Source organism: Malaclemys terrapin, chromosome 11 (genome assembly GCF_027887155.1).
Source record: "Malaclemys terrapin pileata isolate rMalTer1 chromosome 11, rMalTer1.hap1, whole genome shotgun sequence".
NCBI classification, from domain to species: Eukaryota; Metazoa; Chordata; order Testudines; family Emydidae; genus Malaclemys; species Malaclemys terrapin.
In genome coordinates, this window is record NC_071515.1 from 12,334,042 (window position 1) to 12,357,187 (window position 23,146).

At 48.7% G+C, this 23,146-nt stretch overlaps 1 protein-coding gene across 1 annotated transcript in view; it reads left to right on the top strand.

Moving 5' to 3' along the window:
• MREG (melanoregulin) overlaps positions 1-2,081 on the top strand; it is a 39,567-nt gene extending 37,486 nt beyond the window's left edge. The window contains exon 5 of the mRNA XM_054044414.1: positions 292-2,081. Within this exon, the coding sequence (XP_053900389.1) occupies positions 292-426 (135 nt within the window). The 3' untranslated portion in view covers positions 427-2,081. The remainder of the gene's footprint in view (positions 1-291) is intronic.
• Positions 2,082-23,146: the final 21,065 nt, after the last annotated feature.

Below are 23,146 nucleotides of genomic sequence, written 5' to 3' on the forward strand. Positions count from 1 at the left end.
TAGTGAAATGCACAGGACCAAAGCCCCGTGTACCTCAGTCTCCCAGATAGGACTGTTCAGTCCAAGATTGCACTGGTGGCTGGCTTGGGCACAAATGGAAACATGTCTGCACTGTAGACCATGACCCTGATTCAGCCGGGAGTTACTCCAGTTTTATGCCATTATTTCTCTTGGAGCCAGGACACTGGCATGACACCATGAAGGATGAGGCCTTATGTCTTTTCAAGCGTGTCTGAAGAGGGCATTTTTGAATGGATACCAGCAATTCTGACGACTCCATTATTTTGACAGGATCGTCTTATTGCACTGGACGCTGCCGATGAATTCTTTAAGATGGCCAGCATCGCCTATCCAAAGAGACCCAGTGCTGTGAAAGTGGAAGACCATCAGAAAGAAATGCAGCACGTCCTTGCTCCATTGCCCTGAAGAGACTGCTTGGGCAGGAGGTGTGCTGGGTTTCCATTCCCTCATGGGAGTTGGTTCACCCGCTGAGGTTAGCCGAAGCGACGTGATTTCTTTCCTTCGGAGGACAAGCGCAAAGTGCCCAAGTAAAATGACTTTATTGTGAGCAAGAAGCGCAAGGGTGGAACAATCAAAAAGATCCATGGGGGCTAAGAGTGGGCCTTGGTGCAGGGATGTCTCCCGGTGGAAAGGAGCAAGTGCTGTTATGAACCTGAGTTCTGCGGGTGGAAGAATATACGAGCCCAATCTCTGAGCAAGGACATGGGGGTGTGTTTGGGGAGGAGGGGAACCCACTGTACAAAGTGTTGTAAAGGCTGGGATGCCTTTAGTTAGAGCAGCATATAAAGTTCTGTATTTCCGGCGGCTCCCAGTGGCATCTCATAACTGGATGTTCCCTACATTGTCCTTTGTAGTCAGGAGAACCTCTGAGGGAGGCTACTTTTTTTTTTTTTTTTAAACCGCCTTTGACTAGAAACATATTAAACCTCTCTCCATGGTGGTGACTAAAATGGACTGTATTGTGCATTATGTAAATGAGACTTTATCTTCCCCCATTCCCTCAGCAGCCAAGCTAAGACATGTGGGGGCTGATCACTCTCGGCAGTGGGAAGGTTCAATAGGCAGCGAGCGGGTGAATAAGTTTGTGAGTGGATTTAGTTGCGCGTGTCAAGGACTGCACTTGTCCAATGATAAGATTTCGACACGGGTATGATTTCTCATTTCTTCAGCAGCTCTACACAAAGAGAACATTCCTTTCCTTCTTATTTATTCAGCCCTGTAGCTACTCTTGCAGGTGTGGTGGCAGAAAATCAACTCCTATTCCTTCGGCTGGCATCTCCCCTCCCGAGATTGAAAACTGCTTGTTCAGCACTGAGCTCTGTAACCCAAGCATGAAGCCAGTGCTGAGATGAAGGATCCTTATTCCAAGCTTAGCTCCCAGTGAGATTCTGTTCTAAAGACTTGTTTTGCAAAGCACGTGTGATGCTGGGTTATTGAAACCTTTTCATTGGATCTCTGTAAACAAATCGGCCACGACCTTCCAAAGTGACTAGTGATTTTGGGATGCCTCCGTTGTTTGATACTCAACTTGACTCTTTAGAGGAAACTGGTTTTCAGGGTGTGCTAAGCACTAACCTGTGAAGAGCAGGCCCCTTTAAGGTACCTCTGGTTGGGCACCCAAAATCACTAGCTGCTTTTGGAAAACCTTGGTCGTCATAACTGCATTATTTTAAACGGGGGGAAAAAAGATGAGCGTATTGTGCAAGAAAGAGCGTGCTGTTACAAAGCTTGTGACATGAGATTTTTTTAATAATGACCCCTACTATGTCATCTTGCTCTTTTATCTGGTAATAAGCAATAATTTTAAAACACTGGATGTTAAGAATAAGTAGGAGTTCTTGTTCATCAGTGGTTAATAGAACTGCTGCAGAGGGGCCAGCTGAAAGAGTTGGTTTCATTGGAGGCTTCCCAGGAAATAATATAATGAGAGAACTTTTATTTATACCTACAGTGTTCAAATATATATGAATTGTAAATGTTTGTCAATCTTCCTGGAAAATTTTTGTCAGTTCTGTACATTGATGAAACCTTACTTTAATAAACACAAAGTTCTGTGACAATCAGGCAAAGTTCTCATTTGAGGGGGTGTCTGCCTCCACGGGGACCTGCTCAGTGACTCTTTCTCAACCAAAAAAAAGTGCAGTTTCACTACTGCTTGAGTGGCTGGGGGAATGCAGAGCATCTACTTCATGCATCTGTATCGGATGCTCGGGGGGTGTCTATGCTAGAAATGCACCAACTGTGCCGCTGTAAAGCAGACACTTGCTACAGAGACAGAAGGAGTAGTTCTGTCACTGCAGGAAGTCCGCCTCTCTGAAAGGCAGTAGCTAGGTCAATCAAAGAATTTGTCACTTTGCTGCTTACACCATGGCTTAGGTCAGCTTAATTACTCAGCACTGGGAGTGACCGTTTTCACAGCCCTGAGCGATGTAGTTAAGCCAGCCTAACTTTGTGTCCCTTGTGCAGTTCAGCAGGCGTTCCCCCCCACCCCCATAAGGAGTACCGCTGAGATTTTCAAAGGAGCCTGTGAGGATTAGGCACCCCAGCCACCTTGGATGTCAACACCTCACTTGCTCAAACTCCTCTGAGAATCTTGCCCTTATGGGGGAGGGGGTGCAGTTTAAAGGCACAAACAGCAGCTAGGGGCTAGATTCACAAAAGGATTTAAGCATCTGACTGCCACTTTAGGAGTCTAAATCCCAGAATCAGGCCCCTCTGGGATTCAGAAAGCCCCTGCTCAGCTGCTGTTGAATCCTATAGGTGCCTGAACTTGCCCAGCACCTATATTTTTGCAGTAAAAGTTCCCTAGGTGCCAATGTTTCTGCTTCTGGGCATGTGCACTGCAGCCACACTTGAGTGTCCAGACACTGAAGCCCCAGAGCAATGGACGAATGAGGGAAGCTCAGCGTTCCTCCACTTAACTCGCCTGCGGGGCCCGATCCAGTAAGTGTGCTCAGAGCTCACCCACTGCATTGGGGCCCTGTGGATTCATAGACATGCAGGACCAGAAGGATCTCAAAAAGTCCTCAAACCTGTGCTGAAGTAGGACCAAGTAAACCTAGAGCATCCCCGACAGGTGTTCGTCCAACCTGTTCTGAAAAACCTTCAATGGGGATTCTGAAGCCTATTCCAGAACTTGACTACTCTTATAGTTAGTTTTTTTTTCCCTAATATCTAACCTAATTTTCTTTTGCTGCAGATTAAGCCCATTACTACTTGTCTATCTTCAGTGCACACAGAGAACAACTGATCACCATCCACATTACAACAGCCCTTTAATGTATGTAAAGGTTATCAGCCCCGCCCCCATGCCTTCTCTTCTCAAGGCTAAATGTGCCCAGTTTCTTTAACCTTTCCTCAGAGGTCAGTTTTTCTAAACCTTTTATCATTTTTTTTTTTTTTTTTTTTTTTTTTTTTTATTGCTCTCCTTTGGCCTCTCTCCAATTTATCCTCATCTTTCCTAAAGTGTCGCACCCAGAACTGGACACAGCACTCCAGCTGAGGTCTCACCAGTGTTAAGTAGAGCATGACGGTTACCTCCCATGTCTTACATACAACACTCCTGTTAATACATGTCAGAATAATATTAGCCTTTTTCTTTGGGTGTGTGTGTGTGTGTGTAACTCTATCCCATTGCTAACTCAGATTCAATTTGTGATCCACTATAACTCTCCCAGATCCCTTTCAGCAGTACTGCCACCTAGCCAGTTATTCCCCCTTTTGTAGTTGTGCATTTGAGTTTTTTCCTTCCTAAGTGTAGTACTTTGCACTTGTCTCTACTGAATTTCATCTGGTTGATTTTTTTTTTTTCTTTTTTTTCTTCAGACCAATTCTCTAGTTTGTCAAGATTGTCCTGAATTCTAATTCTGTTCTCCAAAGTGCTAGCAGTCATTTCCAGTCTGTGGTCATCCACAGATTTTATAAGCATGCTGTCCACTCCATTATCCAAGTCATTAATGAAAATATTGATGAGTACTGCACCAGGAGAGACCCCCTTGGCATCCCACTAGACACCCTCCCAGTTACAGTGAGTCATTGATAACTACTGAGTTTGGTCTTTCAGCCAGCTGTGCGCTCACCTAATAGTAATTTCGTCTAGACCATATTTCCCTAGTTTGCTTAGGAGAATGCCATATTGGACTGTGTCAAAAGCTGTACCAAAACCATGTCCACTGCTTCTCCCCATTCACTAGGCCAGTAACTCTGTCAAAGAAGGAAATTAGATTGGTCTGGCATGATTTGTTCTTGACAAATCCATGTTGGCTATTCCTTTTCACCCTATTCTCTTTTTGGTGCTTACAAATGGATTGTTTAATAATTGGTTCCAGTATCTTTCCTGGTATCAAAGTTAGGCTGACTGGTCTATAATTCCCTGGGTTCTATTTGTTCCCCTTTTTAAGGATAGGTGGTGGTTGCCGGTGTAGGTGATATTACACAGAACTGGGGGTGATTGTGTGTGGGTGAGGACTTCCCTCACAATTTTTAGCTCAGTGGTTAGGATAGTTCCCTGGGATGTGGAAGACCTCTGGATCAGTTCTTGCTCCACCTGAAGGAAGGGATCTGCTATCACCCAGTGCCTTTGCCACTGAGCTTTGGGATATTCTGATGTGGGCTCCCTCATCCTCTCCCATTTGAAGCTGTTCCCATAATGGGGAAAAAAATCATCAGTGCAGGGGGACTGGATCCTGGGTCTCCCACCTCTCAGGTGAGTGCACTAACTACCAGGCTACTGTGTCATTCTCATGACTTGCTCCTTCTCTGGCTCAATGACTCTTTCATGATTTAGCCACAGTGCAATAGTTTCAACTGGAGTGTCTCCAGGAGCCCTACATCAAAATATCCCATAGGCCTGAGAGGTGGCAGATCTCAGTTCAAATCCCTTCTCCCCCTCACACAGAGGGGGCACTTGAACTGGGATGAGTACCCTAATAGCTGGGCAAGTTATGATTTAGCCTGGTCCTCCTTCTCCAGGCTAAACCAGTACCAGTATATCAAGAGGATTTGCAGCTGAGAATCCCAAGCAGCGAGTGTAACCTCCCTGGAGCTGGGCGCTGAACTCTCTGCGAGGGCTGGGCTTAGGACACACCCTCTCCTGGGCATCTTCCATTGGCTAGCTTAGGTGAGGAGCAGCCTAGCCTGCTGGCTTTTCTGAATCCCTTTCTGCCATGCCTCTCCCTTTCCATTTGCTGTACAGTTAGCCAAGGTGCCAAACTCAGGCTTCATGAATCAGTGATTTTTCTAGGCACCTAAAAGGTAGGACTGGTGACACTGAGCATCACCACACCGAAGTTTCTTTAGGAATCCAGCCCTAGGGGTCTAACCGCCATTGATTTTTTTTCAATAGGAGTTAGGAGCCTAACTGCCATTTGTGCCTCTGAAAATCTTCTCTATTTCTTATTGCATGTTGATCAGTGCTTTAGAGCTTTCCCCTCTGAAAGTACCATTTGATTATGGGGGGATCAAATAGTTCTAGAAATTGGATGGCAGAAAGAGCATGAGGTGGAGGAACGTGCAGGGGTTATTAAACCCTTCAAATGCTAGACATGATGGAACTGGTGACTTTATTTCCATTTTGCAACAGGATTGGAAGACACCAAATGGCATCACTTCAGATGGTTTCTTTAGTTCTTTTGGATTATATGTGATTATATGTAGTGGGCAGGGGATGCTTAGTGCTGTTCCTTTCACCAGTAAAGCCTGCTGTCTACATTTCTCTTTATGAATTGTTGTTGGCTGTAGCCAATGCCTGCCAGCTATAGCTACGCTACAAATGAAATGGGGTATGTCAAAAGAGGTACAGGACAAAAGCAATCTAAAAGAGGCAATAGCCAGGAATAAAGAGTGGTGGGAGTCTAGCTGCATAGATAAGCAGCTATAACAGGTGACAGTTTTGTGGAGACAGCCACATGAGCACGGACAGGGGTAGCAAAAATTTCAGCTTAGTAGAGTGAGTGCTCTCAGGTCTCCAATGGGAAGAAATATTGCCAGGTGAAGGTCCAGTTTTATCCTAGTGCACTAGTATGTACTATCCACAACAGTGTTTGAATAGTGAAAGCTCTGCATGTTCACCATCAAAAATAGGTTATCGAGGAGAACCACTCAAGTTGCAAGGTATAGTATGTGAAAGAGAATGTGTAAACACCACAAGGCTGAAGAATGTCTAAATGTCTTTTAAACCCAGAAGCCATCAGGGCTTCTTTTCAGAGTTACCAGGAACTTAGATGGATCCATATGGTACTGTAATATCAGTGCCAATGCCATCTCCAGTGCTATTAAGCCTGAAGCTTTCAATTAAGTATCTGAAATTGCTCTTCACTTACAGATAGGGAAATAGAGATGATAATTAAACTTCTAAATATTCCTGGTCATTCCTAGGTAAGTTGGAATCTTTCAGATTTTAGATTTTCTTTTAGATTCATCTGATGTAAACTTCCTGCATGTACAGGAGAGAGAGAAACGCAGTTCTCAGAGAAAACTAACAAGAGTTCATCCGTGACGAACGCTGCTGCAGAAGAGATGCAGGGACTCTCTTAAAACCGAGCAGGAATAAAGAATGGGGGGGGAAAATTAGAACAACATACTAGCCAGAATAAACTTATTCTGAGCTCCAGTGTTGGAGGGGCCAGCTTGTATTTTCTCATGCTTTGAGTCTCCAATTTGATCCATAGTGTGAAACTGAGGTGGTGAGTCATTTCCGAGCAGAGTTTTTGCAAAATCGGTTGTGCATACAACTAAATCGGCATACTCCGATGAGCGCTGTTCTGCTGTAGACTCATTGTATCAAAGGCCTTCGAAGAAGCGGGATACTCCACAACCTGACCCAGCGGAACTCATTAGGGGTGCAAAACATCCCTGGGCAGAGGGGGCTGAAAGTGGTGAATGGCCGAATTTGAAGGTGTATGTGAGTGGTTCTTGAGCAGTGCCCAGGCCTTGTGCTGGCCCTCTGAACAGGAATGAGTTTTACTGGTCAAGCACCTTGATTGCACAGTTCACTACCAATCAGCTGGCATGTTTGTGTCCCGCCCTAGCCTCTGAACAGCCCCCTCTCTTAAAACCTAGATTGCTAGAAAGCTGACTGACCACTAGATGCCACTGTCGTCTCATCCACGCTATGCTGTGCTGGTGGAATCCGAAGGCAATAGAATTGTTCAGACCCCTTGTTGCACGCACAGGCTCTCCTTCAGTGTGCGCAAGCTGACTTTCTGTTACCGACTGATTTCATTTTTAATATTTTCTCTCCGCTGGCAGTTTCTAGATGGGCTCACCCCATTCCCCTTCCCTTGCAAAGGACAGCAGGGCCCCGTTGCTACAGCTCCATCCTAAATACCTTTCCTTGTCAGTGATACACGAACAAATTCTGGGGGTTGTAGCTTGCTCCCTTTCCTAATTTTAGGGAGAGATTGGCTTTTTTTTTCTTCTTGTTTTACCCTCTTACCACCAATCCTTTTTTCTCATCATTTGGGCTGTTTTTAAATACTGTGTCTCTGGGTGTATTTGGCCCTTGAATAGGAAAATAACATCTCACGTTGGCTTTGAATCCAGCTGCTACTTAAACAGGAGGGGAAAAAAATGTTTTCCCCACCCCTTCAAATAAATAATGGTAGGTTCCAATTGGGTCATTTTTCTTTTCCAAGCAGCACTGGTAAGAAGTAGACACAATCTCCACGCTCTGGTACAGCAACCTGGGTTGAGTTTTCAGTTGGTATAAATCGGTGGAACTCCACCGAGTTCCTCTGATTTATACCAGCTGACAAGCAGGCCATCAGTCTATTACCAACCCCTCTCCGCCTGGTAACTTGCGCTATCTTGAGCACTAAATCAGACCTGTCCAAAGTCTGTGTCTGTTGTTGGACAACTGAGTTGGTTTGACAATGTGGAAGCAGTGCATTATCTCAAAGTGAGTATAATGGAGACATTAGGGTGTATTCCTTTGCAAATTTAATGTTAGACCTCACCCCTGCTCCATTTAGACCAACGAATTGAGAAAGAAAGGAGCTGGAGTATGTGTGGTGAAGTGGGGAAAGAATCTTTGTCACAATATGAAATGGGAGCTCAGCTGCTACAAAGTAGTTCAGAGTATTTTTACTGATGGCGTGGCTTGAACGTGCACATGTGAATCACAAGTTCAAGAATGTGAAAAGGCTTATTTTGTTTTCTCTAGATCAGGCGCTGTAATTCATTGGCTTCCTGCTGTAATACAAAATAGCCAGAAGGTGGCAGTATAGGTGTTCTCTTAAGGGGAATAAAATGGTGGGGGGTGGGGGAGGAAGGTGATGGCCTGTAAAAGTGCGACTTGCACTTTTATTTGCAATGGAGCAACATAAGCACCATCTGAAATTAATTCTAAGGAATTATGGGAATGGACCATGTAGGAGAAAATGTTTTTTTCTTTTTATAAGTGCTATAAAAATGAAAATATCATTTTTGAATGAGTCAGTTTCTAGTATTAGGGACTACAGCAGGTTGTGTACTTCTCACTCTCTGGGGGAGAAGATTGTATTTTTCTAATATAATGAAGACTGGTAGACTGAGTCAATTGCAAAATAGGTCTCACTCAGATCAATGCTTGTGAAGAACAGTGACCTTGCTTTGATACCACTCGCCATCATTCTTTTCATGCATTTCCTATGTACGTTTATCCGCAGGGTTTCTTTGCGAGACATTTGGAAAGTGAAAGTCTTAGGCCTTGTCTACACTACGAGAGTAGTTCGATTTTACTTAAATCGAATTTTTGGAATCGATATTGCAAAGTCGAACGTGTGTGTCCACACTAAGGACAGTAATTCGACTTTGTGAGTCCACACTAACAGGGAAAGCGTCGACATTGGAAGTGGTGCACTGTGGTCAGCTATCCCACAGTTCCCGGAGTCCCCGCTGCCCATTGGAATTCTGGGTGGAGCCGCAAATGCCTTCTGGGTAAAAAAAAATGTGTCCAGGGTGCTTTTGGGTAACTGTCGTCACCCGTCCATCACTCCCGCCCTCCCTCCCTGAAAGCGCCGGCGGGAAATCAGTTCGCGCACTTTTCTAGTCAGTGACAGCGCGGACGCCACAGCACTGCGAGCATGGAGCCTGCTGCAACCATCACTGCAGTTGTGGCCGCTCTCAACGCCTCGCAACTTATCATACACCTTTCCCTGAGGCAGATGCAGAAAAGTCAGGCGAGGAGGCTACGTCAACGCGGTGATGGCCTGAAGTCTGAGAGTAGCACAGACCTCTCAGAAAGCAGGGGACCCAGCGCCGAGAACATCACGGTGGCAATGGGTCATGTTGATGCCGTCGAAAGGAGATTCTGGGCACGGGAAACAAGCACTGAGTGGTGGGACCGCATAGTGCTGCAGGTCTGGGATGAATCCCAGTGGCTGCAAAACTTTCGCATGCGGAAGGGAACTTTCCTGGAACTTTGTGAGTTGCTGTCCCCTGCCCTGAAGCGCAATGACACCCGGATGCGAGCAGCCCTGACTGTCCAGAAGCGAGTGGCCATAGCCCTGTGGAAGCTTGCAACGCCAGACAGCTACCGGTCAGTCGCGAACCAGTTTGGGGTGGGCAAATCTACCGTGGGGGTTGTTGTGATGCAAGTAGCCAAGGCAATCGTTGATGTACTGCTGCCAAAGGTAGTCACCCTGGGAAACGTGGAGGCGATCATAGATGGCTTCGCAGCGATGGGATTCCCAAACTGCGGTGGGGCCATAGATGGAACTCACATCCCTATCCTGGCACCGGAACACCAGGCCAGCCAGTACATTAACAGAAAGGGCTACTTTTCCATGGTGCTGCAAGCACTGGTGGACCACAGGGGACGTTTTACCAACATCTACGTGGGATGGCCGGGCAAGGTTCATGACGCTCGTGTTTTCAGGAACTCTGGTCTGTTTAGACGGCTGCAGCAAGGTATTTACTTCCCGGACCACAAAATAACTCTTGGGGATGTGGAGATGCCTATAGTCATCTTCGGGGACCCAGCCTACCCGCTAATGCCCTGGCTCATGAAGCCCTATACTGGCGCCCTGGACACTGAAAAAGAACTCTTCAACTACCGGCTGAGCAAGTGCAGAATGGTGGTGGAGTGTGCTTTTGGCCGTCTCAAGGGGAGATGGAGAAGCTTACTGACTCGCTGTGATCTCAGCGAAACCAATATCCCCATTGTTATTGCAGCTTGCTGTGTGCTCCACAATCTCTGTGAGAGCAAGGGGGAGACTGAGGAAAATAGCCTGGCTGCTGATTACTCACAGCCAGACAGCCGGGCGATTAGAAGAGACCAGCGGGAAGCGCTGTGCATCCGGAAGGCTTTGAAAGCAAAGTTCCTGAGTGAGCAGGGTAACCTGTGACTTTAAAGTTTGTGTATTGAGAAGCTAAACCTGCCCCCGTTTCTTTGCCCAGTTAATGTTGACTATCCTATCCAGTTACATACCCCCTTCACCCCACTTCCAACACACGTTTCAAAATAAAAATAGTTCTACTTTGTTAAAGCACACCGTTTTCTTTAATACTGTATTCGCGGGAATTTTTTAAAACTGGGACGCAGACTGTGGTGCGGAGCGGGTGTACTGTAGTGGCGCGAATGCAGCTTCTAAACTCAAGGATTGACAGGCTCCGCTGCGGTGGGATGGTTGTTTCAACGGAGCCTGTCACCCCTCCTGATAGGGACTGTGTGTATGGGGGGGTCTATGTGACTTTGTGGCAGGGGGAGGACGGTTACAGATCCCCTGCTGTGTGGCTCTGTGATCCTGCCTAAGGACCGCCGCTTAAGATCTGTAACTGCCCTCCCCTGCCACAAAGTCACAGAGCAACCCACCCCCCACCACATAACATGAAAACAACCTCCCAGACTAACCAGGGTAACTAGTCACTGCATCACTGCACTATGTATGTGCCCTGCTGCTGTGCCTGCCCCCGACTATATACCCTGCCAAAGGTGACTGTCCTGTCGAATTACCAACCCCCTATCCCCCCCTCCTCCAAAAGAACATGATGGAAACAGTAGTTAACAGAAACGTATTTTTTATTATCAACCAAACATGGAACTGGGAAAGTGAAACTTGGACAGGGGCTTGTGTCAGGCGGGAAGGAAAGAACTTGTCAAATTTTGGGGAATGAGAGCCTTCTGCTGCTCGAGCTCTCTGCAGGGGTGGAGTGAGAGTTAGCAGGGACTCTGCCGCCTCTCCTTCTGTGCACTTTGGGTGAGGGGAGTATGGGACTTGGTGGCGGGGGAGGGCGGTTAGAGATGGACTGCAGCGGGGCTCTGTCCTCCTGCCTCCGTTCCTGCAGAACATCCACAAGGCGTGGAGCGTGTCCGTTTGCTCCCTCATTAGTCCAAGCAGGGTTTGAGTCGCCTGCTGGTCTTCCTGACGCCACCTCTCCTCCCGATCCATGTTGGCTTGGTGCATTCGGGTCAAGTTCTCCCGCCACTGGGTCTGCTGTGCTGCCTGGGCTCTGGAGCAGGCTATAAGCTCCGAGAACATGTCCTCCCGTGTCCTCTTCTTCTTATGCCTAATCCGCGCTAGCCTCTGGGAGTGTGATGACAGGCTAGGTTGTGAGACAGTCGCAGATGGGGCTGTGGGAATGGGAAAAAGGGAGTGAATTCCTCAGAAAGATAAATGTAGTTGTGAACAAAGAACATAGTCTTTCTCTGTTAACAAGACCATGCACAGCACCTATCACATGCGCACTCAGCACAAGGTCGAATTCTCGGCCTTCGCATTCAGTGCCTGGGGTCTTCTACAGCACATTTGAGAAGCCTCTCAGGAGAACGGAATTTCTGTTGCAGGCAGACATGGTAAGCCGTAGACTTGTGGCAGCTTAAAACTTTAATATTAGCAATGGCCTCATTTCACATTGAAATCAATGTCGGTCCCTGCTGCCAGCAATTCGGCAAGCAGGAAGTCTGCTCCTGTCCCACACCCTCGCGGCTGTCCCCGGGAACGATCCCTTTCGGCTGCCCCTCTCCCGCCTCCACCGTGTGGCTGCAAACCAGCGGTTACAGTTCTGTAAAGGAACGGCAAAGCAGTCCCAACACTAACATTCCCCTACCTCATTCAAAGCAGGTCATCATGAGCGACATCACCCTCATGAGGATCTCTGACAGCGAGAAAGAGAGAATGCTCCGGGAAAGCCTGCAAAGACCAGGGCCGTATGCCGCCATGCTGTGCAGAGCAATGATTCCAGAGTACTTGATAGTCTCGTGGCGTGGCAACGTGTCCTACTACGGAGGACCCAATAAGGCCGCTCTCCCCAAGAACCTAATGCAGCGGATTTCCAATTACCTCCAGGAGAGCTTCCTCGAGATGTCACAGGAGGATTTCTGCTCCATCCCCGGACATATAGACCGCATTTTACTGTAGCTGCTGTAGCAGTGACTAACCAGTAGAGCGGCTTGGGCAGGACAATCATGCAAAACCGGACATTGCTAGATTTTTTTTCAATAGTTGCACTGCCCATGACTGAATCGTTAAGCTAATCAAACTAATCATGAGAAACCCATTTTTTAAATTGTTAATATTCCTGTTCTGTTACAAATAAATGTTTAGATTTTTACAACACTTACTGGCTGATCCTTCCCCAGATTCTGTGTCCGGGGTAACGGCTGGGGAGGGTTGGTAGGGGATCTCTGTAAGGGTGATGAAGAGATCCTGGCTGTCGGGGAAATCAGCGTTGTGAGCGCTGTCGACTGCCTCGTCCTCCTCATCTCCTTCCTCATCTTCCCCGTCCGCTAACATGTCCGAGGATCCAGCCGTGGACACTATCCCATCCTCAGAGTCCACGGTCACTGGTGGGGTAGTGGTGGCGGCCGCACCGAGGATGGAATGCAGTGCCTCGTAGAAACGGGATGTCTGGGGATGGGATCCGGAGCGTCCGTTTGCCTCTTTGGTCTTCTGGTAGCCTTGTCTCAGCTCCTTGATTTTCACGCGGCACTGCGTTACATCCCGGCTGTATCCTCTCTCTGCCATGTCTTTAGAGATCTTCTCGTAGATCTTTGCATTCCGTCTTTTGGATCGCAGCTCGGAAAGCACGGACTCATCGCCCCACACAGCGATGAGATCCAAGACTTCCCGATCAGTCCATGCTGGGGCCCTCTTTCTATTCTGAGATTGCACGGCCATCACTGCTGGAGAGCTCTGCATCGTTGCCAGTGCTGCTGAGCTCGCCACGATGTCCAGACAGGAAATGAGATTCAAACTGGCCAGACAGGAAAAGGAATTCAAATTCAAATTTTCCCGGGGCTTTTCCTGTGTGGCAGTTCAGAGCATCCGAGCTCGTACTGCTGTCCAGAGCGTCAACAGAGTGGTGCACTGTGGGATAGCTCCCGGAGCTATTAGCGTCGATTTCCATCCACACCTAGCCTAATTCGACATGGCCATGTCGAATTTAGCGCTACTCCCCTCGTCGGGGAGGAGTACAGAAGTCGAATTAAAGAGACCTCTATGTCGAACTAAATACCTTCGCGGTGTGGACGGGTGCAGGGTTAATTCGATGTAACGGCGCTAACTTCGACATAAACGCCTAGTGTAGACCAGGCCTTATAAACACATTCATGTCAGAAGTATGGCAGCAGCCATATTGAAAGCAAATTGCCCTTCTGTCTTTAAAAGATCGGTAACCAAAAGAGCTGACTTATTTATTTAGATTTAAAATAACAAAACCCTATCCAAGGCTCTAGGGACCCTAACCTCAATATTGACATAAATGGATTTAGATGATCAAACACCATGACTAAAGAATAGTCAAAGAGAGAATCAAAGTGTCTAGTTTGAGAATGAGCCACAGGATGAAATATTTTCATGTAAGGTGTGCATTAAACAACTTTGAATGACAAATACATTTCGAAATATCAAAGTCTGTTTTCAGATAATTCAGAAAGGTGGGGGTGGGGAATAAATTCACTGATGAAATGATTTACCACCACTAATTCACTATGCTCTAGCGAGACAGTCTAACATCTACGGAAGTCATTGGGATGCTTTCCACTGGGTTGGATCATACAGCTATACAAAAGAAAATGGATAATGGTCTCAAGTTGCCGTGGGGGAGGTTCAGGTTGGATATTAGGAAAAACTTTTTCACTAGGAGGTGGGTGAAGCACTGGAATGGGTTACCTAGGGAGGTGGTGGAATCTCCTTCCTTAGAGGTTTTTAAAGTCAGGCTTGACAAAGCTCTGGCTGGAATGATTTAGTTGGGGATTGGTCCTGCTTTGAGCAGGGGGTTGGACTAGATACCTCCTGAGGTCCCTTCCAACCCTGATCTTCTATGATGAAATCCTGCACCCATTAAAGTCAATGCCAAAACTCCCTAGAACTGGCCTGAGCCCTGATTCTGCAAAGACCCATGCAGTTGTTTAGCTTTTACATATTGTAAGAAGCAGTGGTGACCTGCAGCCATACACGTTAGGCACCGTATGTATCATTGGCGCTGGCAAGGAGGAGCAGCGCTGGCTGCTCCACTGCCTGCTCTGGTTTGGCCCTGCAGCTTTCTGTTGGTGGTGGTGTGACCTGGTGCATGGGAATCACAGCGCCACTCAGGTTTGGCCTCACGGCCCCTCCGTCATGACCAGGAGGAACCGCAAGGCCAAAACTGAGTGAGTGCACCGACTCGCAATGCCATTGACTCAGTTTTGGCCCCTCTACCATCATGATGGAGGGGCCAGAGGGCCAAATCTGAGTGGGCTTCTCCTTGCTGCTGCCATGTGGCCAGCTCCTGCACTAGTTTCCCCCCAGGGGCCTGCCTGGTCTCACCCTGCTTCCAGCAGCCCAAGTCCCCTCTCAGGGAGGGGGAGAGACACTGCACCAGGGCGAGCTGGCCTGGAAGGCGAAGGCTGAGCGTGGTACAGACTCTGTAGGTGAGGTGCTGGGGCCAGTGGCTGCAGTGGGGATGGCTCCACATGGATTAGACAGTGTGTACCCAGGGGTGCCCTGCTAAGAAGTCACATTGATTTCAATGAGACTATTCACAGTGCACAAAGTTCCGCATGTGCATAAGTCTTTGCAGGATGAGGAACTAACTCCGTTTCCTCTGACTCTGCCCTGAACTACTCCCTCCCATCCCTTGCTTATATCCTGCCACCAAAACCACCCCTTCTCTCATGGCTGAGACACAAGTGTCAGCAAGTGTCTCAAGGCCCATGGCCTCTCCCAACCACTGTATCTCCTCCCACAAAGTCTCTAAGGGTACATCTACACTACAGGGGGGAGTCGATTTAAGATACGCAAATTCAGCTACGTGAATAGCATAGCTGAATTCGACGTATCGCAGCCGACTTACCCCGTTGTGAGGACGGCGGCAAAATCGACTTCTGCGGCTTTCTGTCGGCGGCGCTTACTACCACCTCCGCTGGTGGAGTAAGAGCGCCGATTCGGGGATCGATTGTCGCGTCCCAACAGGATGCGATAAATCGATCCCCGAGAGGTCGATTTCTACCCGCCGATTCAGGCGGGTAGTATAGACCTAGCCTAAGTGGATGCAGCAGCTGCTCCTGGAATGAGGATCCCTCTGGGGAGCAGGGTGACTGGTGTCTGAGATTCCCAGGTTTTCTCTAGACATAGAATAAGATGTAAGGATGTAGCCATGTGACTAATAGTCAGCAAATCTTCACTTTTGCAACTAGGAAAGGCACAGGTTTAACTAATCACTACGGGCTCAATCCATTGTCCATCAAAATCAATGGAAACACCCACTGAAGTCAACGCTAGTTTTTCCACTGAAGTCCCTGGGCGATTGAGCCTGAATCTGGAATTTAGAAGGGGAATATTTCCCAGGACACACTGACAGGGATCAAGGTGGGGAGAAGTTCTTTTTCTGGTAGGTATCATCCAGAAGGATCACTATCTCACTGTCCTGTGTTTGCAATGGATGGGGGTTGGTGACAATGTCTTTCTCAGGGTATGTCTACACTACGAAATTAGTTCGAATTTATAGAAGCCGGTTTTATTGAAATCGGTTGTATACAGCCGATTGTGTATGTCCACACAATAAAATGCTCTAGGTGCTCTAGTCGGCAGACCGCGTCCACAGTACGAGGCTAGCGTCGACTTCCGGAGCATTGCACTATGGGTAGCTATCCCACAGCTATCCCACAGTTCCCGCAGTCTCCGCCGCCCCTTGGAATTCTGGGTTGAGATCCCAATGCCCGGATGATGCAAAACAGTGTCGCGGGCGGTTCTGGGTACATGTCGTCAGGCCCCTCCCTCCCCCGTCACAGCAACGGCAGACAATAGATTCGCGCCTTTTTATCTGGGTTACCTGGGTTACCTGTGCAGACAACATGGAGCCCGCTCAGCACAGCTGAGCTCACCGTCACCATATATCCTCTTGGTGCCGGCAGACGTGGGACTGCATTGCTACACAGCAGCAGCTGCTAACTGCCTTTTGGCGGTAGACGGTGCAGTAGACTGGTAGCCTTCATCGGCGATCTGGGTGCTGGCAGCCGTGGGGCTTGCCTTTTGGCAGTAAATGGTGTATTATGACTGTTAGCCGGCCTATTACAAGTCGGGTCATCGCACATTAGCAGAGTCTTCCCTGAGCAGCAGCTCGTGCAATAGGCCTGAAGACCATCGTCATACACCGCCCCGTATTTGCTGCCAAGCACCCAGAAAGATGCCGAGGGCTATCAGTCACGCTGCACCGTCGTCTTAAGATGTAAAAAATAGATTTTCTCTGTATTCATTTGCTTCCCCCTCCCTCCGTCAAATCAACGGCCTGCTAAACCCAGGGTTTTCAGTTTAATCTTTGGGGGGGACCAGTCTGTGACAGTTGTTTGTGTCTCTCCCTGATGCACAGCCACCGTTCTTTATTTTAATTCCCTGTGCCTGTACGCCATGTCGTCACTCGGCCCCCCTCCCTCCTTCCCCTAGGCCGTCAGATACTACGTTTGCGCCACAGCTCGAGCCGCGAAGCGGTTCACGCCTTTTCTTTGAATTCTGGGTTGAGATCCCAATGCCCGGATGATGCAAAACAGTGTCGCGGGCGGTTCTGGGTACATGTCGTCAGGCCCCTCCCTCCCCCGTCACAGCAACGGCAGACAATAGATTCGCGCCTTTTTACCTGGGTTACCTGTGCAGACAACATGGAGCCCGCTCAGCACAGCTGAGCTCACCGTCACCATATGTCCTCTGGGTGCCGGCAGACGTGGGACTGCATTGCTACACAGCAGCAGCTGCTAACTGCCTTTTGGCAGTAGACGGTGTAGCATGAGTGATAGCCGTGGGGCTGGCAGCCGTAGGGCTGCATTGCACCAGCCCCTTCCAGGCGATGGTATATTATGACTGGTACCCGTCGTCGTCGTACTGGAGTGGCTGTCAATCATGGCCACCTGGGCAGACATGCTACTGTCTCGATGATGACGGTTACCAGTCATAATGTACTATTTTCTGCCAATTGCCCAATATTGTCTGCTAAGCACCCAGAAGAGGCCGAGGGCGATGCTGGGTGCTGGCGGACGTGGGGCTGGCAGACATGGGGCTGCATTGCTACACAGCAGCAGCCCCTTGCCTTTTGGCAGATGATGGTATATTATGATTGGTACCCATCATCATCGTACTGGTATGGCTGTCACTCATGCTGCAGCGTCGGCTGCCACCTTAAGATGTAAAAAATAGATTTATTCTGTGTTCATTTGCTTCCCCTTCCTCCGTGAAATCAACGGCCTGCTAAGCCCAGGGTTTCCAGTTTAATCTTTGGGGGGACCATTCTGTGTGACAGTTGTTTGTGTTTCTCCCTGTTCCTGTACCTGTACGCCATGTCGTCACTTGGCCCTCCCTCCCTCCCTCCCTCCTTCTCCTGGTCCATCAGATACTACTTTCGCGCCTTTTTTCTGACCAGGCGCCATAGCTAGCACTGGGATCATGGAGCCCGCTCAGATCACCGCGGCAATTATGAGCACTATGAACACCACGCGCATTGTCCTGGAGTATATGCAGAGCCAGAACATGCCAAGGCGAAACCCGGACCAGGCGAGGAGGCGATTGCAGCACGGCGACGAGAGTGATGAGGAAATTGACATGGCCATAGACCTCTCACAAGGCACAGGCCCCAGCAATGTGGAAATCATGGTGTCACTGGGGCAGGTTGATACCGTGGAACGCCGATTCTGGGCCCGGGAAACAAGCACAGACTGGTGGGATCGTATCGTGCTGCAGGTATGGGACGATTCCCAGTGGCTGCGAAACTTTCGCATGCGTAAGGCCACTTTCATGGAACTTTGTGACTTGCTTTCCCCTGCCCTGAAGCGCCAGAATACCAAGATGAGAGCAGCCCTCACAGTTGAGAAGCGAGTGGCGATAGCCCTGTGGAAGCTTGCAACGCCAGACAGCTACCGGTCAGTCGGGAATCAATTTGGAGTGGGCAAATCTACGGTGGGGGCTGCTGTGATCCAATTTGCCAGGGCAATGAAAGACCTGGTGATAGCAAGGGTAGTGACTCTGGGCAACGTGCAGTCAATAGTGGATGGTTTTGCTGAAATGGGATTCCCAAACTGTGGCGGGGCCATAGACGGAACCCATATCCCTATCTTGTCACCGGAGCACCAAGCCACCGACTACGTAAACCGCAAGGGGTACTTTTCAATGCTGCTGCAAGCCCTGGTGGATCACAAGGGACGTTTCACCAACATCAACGTGGGATGGCCGGGAAAGGTACATGATGCTCGCGTCTTCAGGAACTCTGCTCTGTTTCGAAAGCTGGAGGAAGGGACTTTCTTCCCGGACCAGAAAGTGACCATTGGGGATGTTGAAATGCCTATCGTGATCCTTGGGGACCCAGCCTACCCCTTAATGCCATGGCTCATGAAGCCGTACACAGGCAGCCTGGACAGGAGTCAGGACCTGTTCAACTACAGGCTGAGCAAGTGCCGAATGGTGGTGGAATGTGCATTTGGACGTTTAAAAGCGCGCTGGCGCAGCTTACTGACTCGCTCAGACCTCAGCGAAAAGAATATCCCTATTGTTATTGCTGCTTGCTGTGCGCTCCACAATATCTGTGAGAGTAAGGGGGAGACCTTTATGGCGGGGTGGGAGGTTGAGGCAACTCGCCTGGCCGCTGATTACGCGCAGCCAGACACCAGGGCGGTTAGAGGAGCACAGCAGGGCGCGGTGCGCATCAGAGAAGCTTTGAAAACGAGTTTTGTGACTGGCCAGGCTACTGTGTGAAACTTCTGTTTGTTTCTCCTTGATGAACCCTCCAACCCCCCCCCCCCCGACCCGGTTCACTCTACTTCCCTGTAAACCAACCACCCCACCCCACCCTCCCCTCCCCCTTGCAGAGGCAATAAAGTCATTGTTTTTTCACATTCATGCATTCTTTATTAGTTCCTTACAGAGGTAGGGGGATAATTGCCAAGGTAGCCTGGGATGGGTGGGGGAGGAGGGATGGAAAAGGACACACTGCATTTTAAAACTTTAACTCTTATTGAAGGCCAGCCTTCTGATGCTTTGGCGATCATCTGGGGTGGAGTGACTGGGTGGACGGAGGCCCCCCCACCGTGTTCTTGGGCGTCTGGGTGAGGAGGCTATGGAACTTGGGGAGGAGGGCTGTTGGTTACACAGGGGCTGTAGCGGCGGTCTCTGCTCCTGCTGCCTTTCCTGCAACTCAACCATACGCTCGAGCATATCACTTTGATGCTCCAGCAGACGGAGCATTGCCTCTTGCCGTCTGTCTGCAAGCTGACGCCACCTATCGTCTTCAGCCCGCCACTTGCTCTGTTCTTCCCGCGATTCAGCCCGCCACCTCTCCTCTCGTTCATATTGGGCTTTTCTCATCTCCGTCATTGACTGCCTCCACGCATTCTGCTGTGCTCTATCAGCCTGGGCGGACATCTGCAGCTCCGTGAACATCTCGTCCCTCGTCTTACGTTTTCTCTTTCTAATGTTCACGAGCCTCTGCGAAGGAGAAACATTTGCAGCTGGTGGAGGAGAAGGGAGAGGTGGTTAAAAAAGACACATTTTAGGGAACAATGGGTACACTCTTTCATTACAAGGTCGCATATTTCGGCTTGCAGGCAGCCATCGTAGGCCACAGTGTTTTGGCTTTTTTAACCTTCTTAACATGCGGGAAAGGTTGCAAACAGCAGCGCATTTCCCATATCAAGGATGAATTGGGTTGTCCATTTAAAATGGGGTTTCAATGTAAAAGGAGGGGGCTGCGGTTTCCCGGTTAACATGCGGCACAAACACAAGTAAACCACCCCCCCACACACACACACACACGATTCTCTGGGATGATCACTTCACCCCTCCCCCCCACCGCGTGGTTAACAGCGGGGAACATTTCTGGTCAGAAGAGCAGGAACGGGCGCCTCTGAATGTCCCCCTTAATAAAATCACCCCATTTCAACCAGGAGAGCTTTCTGGAGATGTCCCTGGAGGATTTCCGCTCCATCCCCATACACGTTAACAGACTTGCTTGCTTTTTTTTTTGTAATGTTTACAAATATTTACAAAGTTACACTCACCAGAGGTCTCCTGTGTGCCCTGAGGGTCTTGGGTGAGTTCGGGGGTTACTGGTTCCAGGTCCAGGGTCACAAACATATCCTGGCTGTTGGGGAAACCGGTTTCTCCGCTTCCTTGCTGCTGTGAGCTACCTACAGTACCTCCATCGTCATCTTCCTCGTTCCCCGAACCGTCTTCCCTGTGTGTTTCTCCAGTGAGAGAGTCATAGCACACGGTTGGGGTAGTGGTGGCTGCACCCCCTAGGATCGCATGCAGCTCCGCGTAGTAGTGGCAAGTTTGCGGCTCTGCCCCGGACCTTCCGTTTGCTTCTCTGGCTTTGTGGTAGGCTTGCCTTAGCTCCTTAATTTTCACGCGGCACTGCTGTGTGTCCCTGTTATGGCCTCGGTCCTTCATGGCCTTGGAGATCTTTTCTAATACTTTTCCATTTCTTTTACTGCTACGGAGTTCAGCTATCACTGCTTCATCTCCCCATATGGCGAGCAGATCTCGTACCTCCCGTTCGGTCCATGCTGGAGCTCTTTTGCGATCCTGGGAGGACTCCATGACGGTTACCTGTGCTGATGAGCTCTGCGTGGTCACCTGTGCTCTCCACGCTGGGCAAACAGGAAATGAAATTCAAACCTTCGCGGGTCTTTTCCTGTCTACCTGGTCAGTGCATCTGAGTTGAGAGCGCTGTCCAGCGCGGTCACAATGAAGCACTGTGGGATAGCTCCCGGAGGCCAATAACATCGAATTCCGTCCACACTACCCCAATTCCGACCCGCAAAGGCCGGTTTTATCGCTAATCCCCTCGTCGGAGGTGGTGTAAAGAAACCGGTTTAAAGGGCCCTTTAATTCGAAAGAAAGGGCCTCGTTGTGTGGACGTGTCCAGGCTTAATTCGGTTTAACGCTGCTAAAGTCGACCTAAACCCGTAGTGTAGACCAGGCCTCAGTGTTGCTTTCTGTGATTCTCTTTTTCTACAGGACCATTTATTGCACATTTATGATTAAATACCATTGATATCTTAACATAAGGCACAGAATGTTCTTTAAAGAAAATCAGCAGACAAGACAGGGAAAGCTAGGGAGGTGGTGAAGCACTGGAATGAGTTACCTAGGGAGGTGGTGGAATCTCCATCCTTAGAGGTTTTTAAGGCCCGGCTTGACAAAGCCCTGGCTGGGATGATTTAGTTGGGGTTGGTCCTGCTCTGAGCAGGGGGTTGGACTAGATGACCTCCTGAGGTCCCTTCCAACTCTGATATTCTATGATTCTGTGCATTTCTGGGATGTGTTCTTGATGCAATAAGATCCTGCGAGGTGACAAGCACCTGGAAACTGCTGGTCCTTCAGGACTTTTTGGTCTCAATGGAACTGAGGATGCTCAACGCCTTCCAACACAGTTAAGCACCTCCCATTACCCTAAAAGAGAGTAGAATAAGCTAGGGAATGAAACCTTCTTCCTTTAGCCTTTCTTCCAACTTATTCAGGTACCAAACTCCCTCTCTGTTTTGTGAAAAGTAATGGGTCATGTCCTTGGTTGGTGTACGTTGACTTATCTTTATTGAAATCAATAGTGCTGTGCTGATTTGCACCCACTCAGCATCTAGCTCCAAATCTGGTATTTACATAGGTCTAGAGCTTTAAAAGTATTTAGCCACCTAATTCCCACTGATTTTAATGGGACGGGATCTGGGCCACAGTATCTTTCCTCCTGAATGATCCCCAGGATGGTTTCCATCCTTTAACTACATACATTTAAATTCATCGAACACTGAAGTGCAGAGACCTCTACAATGGCAACTATGTAACGGTTCTCAGTAGGTCTACGCTAAGTGAAAGTGAAGTGCATCTGCTTTGATCCTCAGCGGTAAGAATTCAACAAATCAGGTGGAGGGAGCACAGGTGCTCTTAGGGTACGCCTACACTACCCGCCGGATCGGCGGGTAGTGATCGATCTATTGGTGATCAATTTATCACATCTCGTCTAGACGCGATACATCGATCCCCGAATGCACTCCCCATCGACTCCGGACATTCACTGCTGCAAGAGGTGGAAGCGGAGTCGACGGGGGAGTGGTGGCCGTCGATTCTGCGCAGCGAGGACGCGAAGTAAGTCGATCTAAGATATGTAGACTTCAGCTACGCTATTCTCGTAGCTGAAGTTGCGTATCTTAGATCGATTCCCCCCCCCCCCCCCACTGTAGACCAGGCTTAAGCTGTCAACATTTTAGTTCTGTGGAAATCTTTACAGCAGTTAAGAGAATTTTTAAATGTCTTTCCTGCTGCTTGGAAAGGCAGGAATGTTTATACTGACTGTTCATCTCTACAGCTGCTTCACCTGGCCTATTTCAGCAGGTCACCCTAACAAAACAAATGGGACGAGGGGCTGTCCATCATCGTATCAAATCCACTCATGGGAGAGGACCAATTTTAGGCCATACAGTTTTTGGCTTGAATTTAGTTTAGTTCTTCTTTAACATTATCGCTGTTCATAAAGAGAAGAACAATCCCATGCCAGCTTGAAGTTAATTAGAAATCTGATAAACAGAATTTTGAAGAAAAAAAAATTGACCGAAAAGGGACGTATTTTTCATGGAAAGTGTTCCCATTTTTCAATCAGGTCTAGGTAATAATGATCAAGTTTAGTGAGTACACTAGAACTTAAGCTCTTGCTAGAAGTGCCATGAGGTCTTCAATACCTATGAGTGGTCAGT